The sequence below is a fragment of the Rasamsonia emersonii genome (genome assembly GCF_000968595.1).
Source record: "Rasamsonia emersonii CBS 393.64 chromosome Unknown ctg1118621760800, whole genome shotgun sequence".
Lineage (NCBI taxonomy): Eukaryota > Fungi > Ascomycota > Eurotiomycetes > Eurotiales > Trichocomaceae > Rasamsonia > Rasamsonia emersonii.
Genome location: NW_013562733.1, coordinates 1 through 6,443, shown reverse-complemented (window position 1 = coordinate 6,443; position 6,443 = coordinate 1). Strand labels below are relative to the sequence as shown.

Genomic DNA, 6,443 nt, shown 5'->3' with positions numbered 1-6,443 from the left:
CCCCCCCCCCCTCCCTCTTGTTTCGCCAGCCGAGCCAACTAACATTTCCCGATGTAGTCTGTGGGGTATCTACCTGGTCAGCGAGAACAAGACCAACCTCGATGACCTCGTCCACTTCACGCTCCGCGAATGGTCTCGCTTGTCGTTCAACGTGACTGAGGCTGAGGTGGAACGGGCCAAGGCTCAGCTGAAGGCTTCCATCCTCCTCTCTCTCGATGGAACCACCGCGATTGCCGAGGACATCGGCCGCCAGATCATCACCACTGGCCGCCGTCTGAGCGCCGAGGACATTGAGCGGGCCATTGGTCGCATTACTGAGAAGGATGTCATGGACTTTGCTCAGCGGAAACTGTGGGACCAGGACATTGCCATCAGTGCGGTTGGCCCCATCGAGGGTCTACTGGACTACCAGCGCATTCGCAACGACATGAGCCGCAACAGTATATAAGAGGCTAAGACGTTTACTTAGCCTCCATGTTGCTTGTGTCTCGTCAATGGCGGCTACCATTTGGTTTCATTTATTCTGCAGCCTGCTGAGCGCTTGATAGATAGATGATGTGGTAGTAGTAGCAGGAGCGCATATTTCCTTTGTATTGTACAGTATACGACTGCCCGTCTGACAGACCAACTCAAAAGACAATTCCAATTTCCTTTGTTTGAGCATTGCCCAGGCGTTTTAAGAAGACGTAGAGACCAACACGCTGCATCGATTATCACTATAGATGCCTAGGTACGGGTCAGCATCCGAGAATGGATGAGTCTCCGCTATTTAAGAATCACTGTCGGAACTGTAGTTATCTACTTTCTTCAGTCTATGCCTATGCGAGTAATCAGTGATTGGGTTGATGCCCAAGAAAAACTTCAAAAAATCTCTTGAATTAGTAAGCGTAGCTGCGATTTTCGGATAAGGATTGGGGTAATTAACTAAAGGGGTGATCAGTAATACAATAATATCTTCCATTCTTGATTAATAATTGATAAATTATTCTCACTGAATCGAGGAAGTTGCCTCGGTATTTTTTTTGTGCTGACTGCATCTGTGAATAACTATTCATATTAGGTAATCAACTGCGATGTCAGTGACGTAAGTATAAGTTTTTTGCAATATGAATCTAGCAGTCAGCTGGGTGGTTTAATTGCACCATCTTGTTTGTTGTAGTGTCCTTTGAATGATCTCCCAGCTTGGAAAGGCGATATTTGTGCCGTAAGTATTGTTCAAGATCGACATTGGTAAAATGCTTGGGCAATACCGCGTATTCGCTTTCAACCTTGATGGCGTGTCTTGTCGGTGGAGCACGGCTGCCGCAGTGGGCTTTGCTTTTGACCGAAAAAACTGGAAAAAAGCCGCCGTGTCCGGACAGATTATTAGGTATTTGCTTGAGATCTATCCACATCAGGGTCTGATTGGCTGTGATTAGACCGTTTAGACCCCTCCGTGGACGGCAACGTTCACCAAGCAGGTCTTGTGTCTGAATTTCTGTCCTGCCTGGGTGGATGAGATTCATGGATGGACCACGTTTATGCAGTGCCATAACAAAGGTTATGATTGCGCAACATCTACGCCAGAGCCTCCCCGTTCCATATCTACCCAATCTAACCGCGCCGTGACACCTTCCGTACTGGGTAGGGTAGGCCTGAGGGGTGGAGTACATCATGCTTTTTAACGATTTCCGTCCCAATCTCAGAATGGCAGATGCCCCGTTGTTCCAGAATCATCCGAGACGGCTCCTCTCGGAGCGTCCTGCTTCCAGCAGTTTAATTGGGAGATCTTGATGGAGATTTTCCCATTCGAGGTTATAGAGCCGTCCAAGATGATTCGTGACGTCGAACCTCCGAGAGGGCCTGAGCCACGAGAATATTCGAATCAGTAATTGCTCCATCTTGCTTTATAATCGATACTGGATCTCCTAGGCAGGTATATGTGCATAGCGGTGTAGCCCCTCCCTTTTCCTCTGGTGCTAATTATAAATTCATCAGTCATCTTGCCTGTGTACTCTACTTGTCTGGAATCAGCCTACCTCTGACGTCAATCAATCCGTTATCCGAACCTTCTCTTCCAGACATACCGCTTCCATTGACAAGCGTCGCTGTTAGAGACAATATGCCAGGAAACAAGGCTCTCATTTTCAAGAAGGTCCCTGAAGGCCTGCCGGTTGCTGGTCGGGACCTCACCGTCGAGCCGGTCCCTTACGACGCCAGTTCTCCTGCCCCCGAAAATGGCGTCTTGCTGCAGTCGCTCTATGCCAGTTTTGACCCGTACTTGCGCGGTCGCATGCGCCCAGCCCACGTCAAGTCCTACACTCCCGCCTTCGAACTGGGCAAGCCCATCGAGAACAGGGTCATTGCCAAGGTCCTCAAATCGGACAATGCCAAGTTCAAGGAGGGCGATCTCGTGGTCGGAATGCTTCCGATTCAGGAGTACGTTGCACTGACCAGCATTGAGATCGATGCTCGCGGCATCGAGCACCTCAACAATCCTCTGGGCATCGAGGACATTCGAGTGTTCCTGGGTGCGCTGGGTATGCCGGGACTGACGGCCTACTCCTCCCTCTACGAGATTGGCAAGCCCAAGAAGGGTGAGACCATCTTCGTGTCTGCTGCCAGCGGTGCAGTCGGTCAGCTGGTTGGCCAACTCGCCAAGCACGAAGGACTCAAGGTTATTGGTAGCGTCGGGTCGGATGAGAAGCTGGAGTTCATCACCAAGGAGCTGGGCTTCGACGGCGGGTTCAACTACAAGAAGGAGAAGCCGGCCGACGCTCTGAAGCGCCTGGCCCCGGAGGGACTGGATATCTACTACGAGAACGTGGGTGGTGAGCACCTTGAGGCGGCTCTGGACGCAATGAAGAACCACGGCCGTGTGATCGTGTGCGGTCTGATTTCCAGCTACAACACGCCCATCGAGCAGCACTACCCACTGCGCAACTACAGCTACATCTTGACGAAGAGACTGACCGTGCGCGGTTTCATCGTGTACGACCAGGGTATGGGCGACAAGTACGACAAGGAACACCAGGAGCGCGTGCAGAGATGGATCAAGGACGGCACTTTCAAGGCTGTGACGTGGGAGACGCAGGGCATCGACCATGCTCCGGAGGGCCTGCTTGCCTTGTTCCACGGACGCAACTTTGGCAAGGCTGTTCTCAAATTCTAAGCATTCTCGCCGTCAACTGTTCTGGAATACCACGATCTGTTCTCCATGAGCATTGCAAGGATAAATATGTACGGTGGCCTCAGTCGGGGTTTCTCATGAATTGTTCGTCTCTTAATATTGCATGTAGTATACGAATGAAATGCATGTCATGAATGGGACTGAAAGACAGGAAAAGAAGTAGAATTTATGTTGGTTAGAAATTGCCTCTCAATAAGCACAGTAGTAGATCTCACGATCGGCTATATGCCTGGCTATTTAGCTGCCGGGCTTTCTCGGTTGTAGGGGAGGCCCGCCAGCCAATCACATGATTTGCAATAGGATGACCGCATTCCGATTCGCCTTCCCGAGGAACTCAGCAACTTCACCTTCCATCCGCGACCTTGCGCCGACGACACTCGATTGCAGTCCACGTCGAGCTTTTTGTATCCCAGACAAGCCACGCCAGACGGTCTTGCTTGCTTGGGAGACGTCGAATCGCCCGAGTAACGATTGGATCTTCATACAGGGAAAGCAGCACGAAACACCATGGCCGCGCTCTTCCGCCCCTCCTCCACCTCGATCCTGAGGCAGATCACCAAGGTCCCAGCGACCCGGACGGTGTTCTACTCCACCAAGGCGTCTCCTCTCGCGGCGACAATTGTGCGACCGGTCCAGAAGAAGGAGGGCCCTGTGTCGTCGCAGATTGCCGCCTTCCACGCCTCGGGCAAGAAGGAGATCTTGAAGCCGCTGCCACGTGAGTGCACCTTGGAATCTGCCCCCATTCAAATTCGGCTGCGTCAGGTCAAATTGAACTGCATTGTATGAGCAAGCTGACAGTTCTGATTACAGAGGTTGTTCATGGAACGAGTATGTCTTCGATTTCCTTTTTCTTTTCTCAAGTGATTTCTCCGTCCTTCCGTTCGCCCATACCAGAGATGGATCGTGCAGTCACTTTATCTAAGACAGCAGTTGAGAATCAGGGATATTATGCGAGCATGAAAATACGTGCAAAGTATTGATTGAGCATGCTGACATGAGTCGTGATGTTTAGCAAACGATGCTGCTCCGCTCCCACCGCACAACCCGACTCACGGTAGCTATCACTGGACTTTCGAGAGGTACATTTCACCCTAGAGAGAATCGATATCGCAATGCTATGCCGGGAAGCTAATTACTCTATGATAAACTGCAGACTTGTTGCGGCCAGCTTGATCCCTCTGACCGTCGCTCCTTTTGCCGCTGGCTCTCTGAGCCCGGTTACGGATTCGATCCTCTGCGCGGCTCTGGTTGTTCATTCGCACATTGGATTCCAGTACCGTTCCCCCCCCCCCCCTCCTCTTTCGATCTTTTATTCTTCTCAATGCTTACAATACCGCTCGTCCAGGGCCCTGATCATCGACTACCTCCCGGCGAAGCGTGTGCCCAAGACTCGGGCATTCTGCACGTGGCTTCTGCGTGCTGCTACGCTGACTGTGGCCGTGGGACTGTATGAGTTCGAGACGAACGACGTTGGTCTGACTGAGGCTATCAAGAGGATCTGGAAGGCATAATTGATTGTCAATCACACCTTGTCCTGTCTACACCTTTTTCCTTTGTTTTCCCACCTGCCATTGTACATGTTGTTCCGCAGGCTTGTACGCCCAGGTCTGAAGGCGTGTTTCCCATTGTTGGTCTACATTGAATTATAGGAAAGAAAATATATGTACTTTGCTACGGAAGTTCTCTATGTTCTATCAGAGAAATTCTTGGAAGCATATCCCTAACGCCAGCAAAGCTCGACCATGCCCGGAAAAGAAAATCCAAACATCTCACTTAATAACACCAAGGGGAAAAGGTATCAGATCAGTCATCATCGTCGTCGTTCTCGTCAATCAGGGAACCCTCCCCATCAAGCCTGTCGTCATCGTCTGCTTTGGCCATGGCCTTCTCGATCAATTTCAGCGTCGTTTTCAAGGGTAGCCCGATAACGTTGTCGTAGCTCCCGTTGATCTTCTCGATGAGGATGGAGCCCAGCCCCTGCAAGCCATAGCCACCGGCTTTGTCGGCGCCTTCTCTCGTTCGCACATAGGCCAGGATCAAGTCATCCGTCACTTCGCTATCGAACCGCACCTCCGTCTCCTCGACGGCGGTCTCGAGCGCGTAGCCGGGCTGGCGCGCACTCGCCAGCGGCACCATGACGGCGATGGCCGTGTACACTTTGTGGTCTCGGATATCGCGCAGGTCCTTGAGCATCGCCACATGCTGGGCCTCGGAGCGCGGCTTCTCCAGGATCAACCCCGTCGTCGGGTCGACGACGATCGTGTCCGCCGCCAGGATCAGCGCCGGCTCACCTTTCTCCTCGTTGACGATCTCCCGCCGGTACACGGACTGCGCCTTCTTGGTCGCCGTCGCCAGGACGTACTCGAAGGGCGCCATAGTCTTGGGCAGATCCTCGGGCTCCGTCGACGGAATGACCTCGATGTTCGGCAGCCCCAGGAGCGACATGATCTGTTTCCGGCGTGGTGAAGCCGAGGCCAGGATCACCCGTTTCGATCGCAGGCTCTCCAGCACGGGCAGGGCGAGGGGCGGCGGACGGGGCAGCGACGGACGGGCAGGAGCAGTTGCAGTAGCGGCTTCATAGCTGGGAGGGTCCGCGGGGATGTCGGTCTTGCTGCTGTTGAGCAGCGATTCCTTGGAGTCGGCCATTATTATTTCGACCAATTCAAACGGTCAGAGGTCTAATCCTTTGAACAGTTTAAGAATTAAAAGGAAATAAACTTCATGAATAGAAGTCAAAAGTCAATAGAAAAAATAGAAAAGAGGGGCAGATGTGTTTGTGAGTCAGGCTCGTAAATTGTATCTTTTTCACGGAGTTGATACAGGAGGCGGTGGGCGCTGGCAGAACTTAGTGAGTTGTGGGGACGGCTTACGCCAGCGTCTGCCACCAACTTGCACTCAGACACCAACTACGACATCATGAGAAGAGGATTCTTTGTCCAAGAAGAAGTTATCATTTGACAGAATTAAGAAAGTTATGAGTGTCTAACATACAAAGGATACTTTTCTTTTGGATTCTTGGTATCATCAAGTGTCAGTCATTTCGTCCACCTTCCTCTTCCCGGTCCCACTGTACGACTCGCTCATGGCCCTGCCAGTATCGCTTCCACTTCCATGCCACTCGCTGATTTCCCATTCGATCGTTGTTGATTGATCGTCACTGACGCCGAATCCTCGCCTCTTCCTCATGATACGGCCCAACTTGCTGCCTTCGATCATCTCCTCGAACCAGGGGATCCCTGCCGTCGTTCCTTCTCGGTAGCTCTTCACAAAAGAT

At 51.9% G+C, this 6,443-nt stretch overlaps 3 protein-coding genes across 3 annotated transcripts; 2 read left to right on the top strand and 1 right to left on the bottom strand.

The window, feature by feature from the left end:
• Window positions 1-58: 58 nt before the first annotated feature.
• T310_8522 (Oxidoreductase, zinc-binding dehydrogenase family) lies at window positions 59-3,151 on the top strand (the record flags this gene model as incomplete). Its single annotated transcript, XM_013468701.1, has 6 exons — window positions 59-440; window positions 835-881; window positions 1,061-1,084; window positions 1,160-1,204; window positions 1,428-1,628; window positions 1,916-3,151. The coding sequence occupies 6 exons, from the start codon at window positions 59-61 to the stop codon at window positions 3,149-3,151; spliced, it is 1,935 nt and encodes a 644-aa protein (XP_013324155.1).
• A 525-nt stretch (window positions 3,152-3,676) lies between these two features.
• On the top strand, window positions 3,677-4,680 carry T310_8521 (CybS family protein; the record flags this gene model as incomplete). The annotated part of the gene is made up of 3 exons (XM_013468700.1): window positions 3,677-3,884; window positions 4,182-4,248; window positions 4,323-4,680. 3 exons carry the CDS (start codon window positions 3,677-3,679, stop codon window positions 4,678-4,680), a joined length of 633 nt encoding a protein of 210 aa, XP_013324154.1.
• A 292-nt stretch (window positions 4,681-4,972) lies between these two features.
• On the bottom strand, window positions 4,973-5,815 carry T310_8520 (Septum formation protein Maf; the record flags this gene model as incomplete). The annotated part of the gene is made up of 1 exon (XM_013468699.1): window positions 4,973-5,815. One exon carries the CDS (start codon window positions 5,813-5,815, stop codon window positions 4,973-4,975), a length of 843 nt encoding a protein of 280 aa, XP_013324153.1.
• Between the last annotated feature and the right edge of the window lie 628 nt (window positions 5,816-6,443).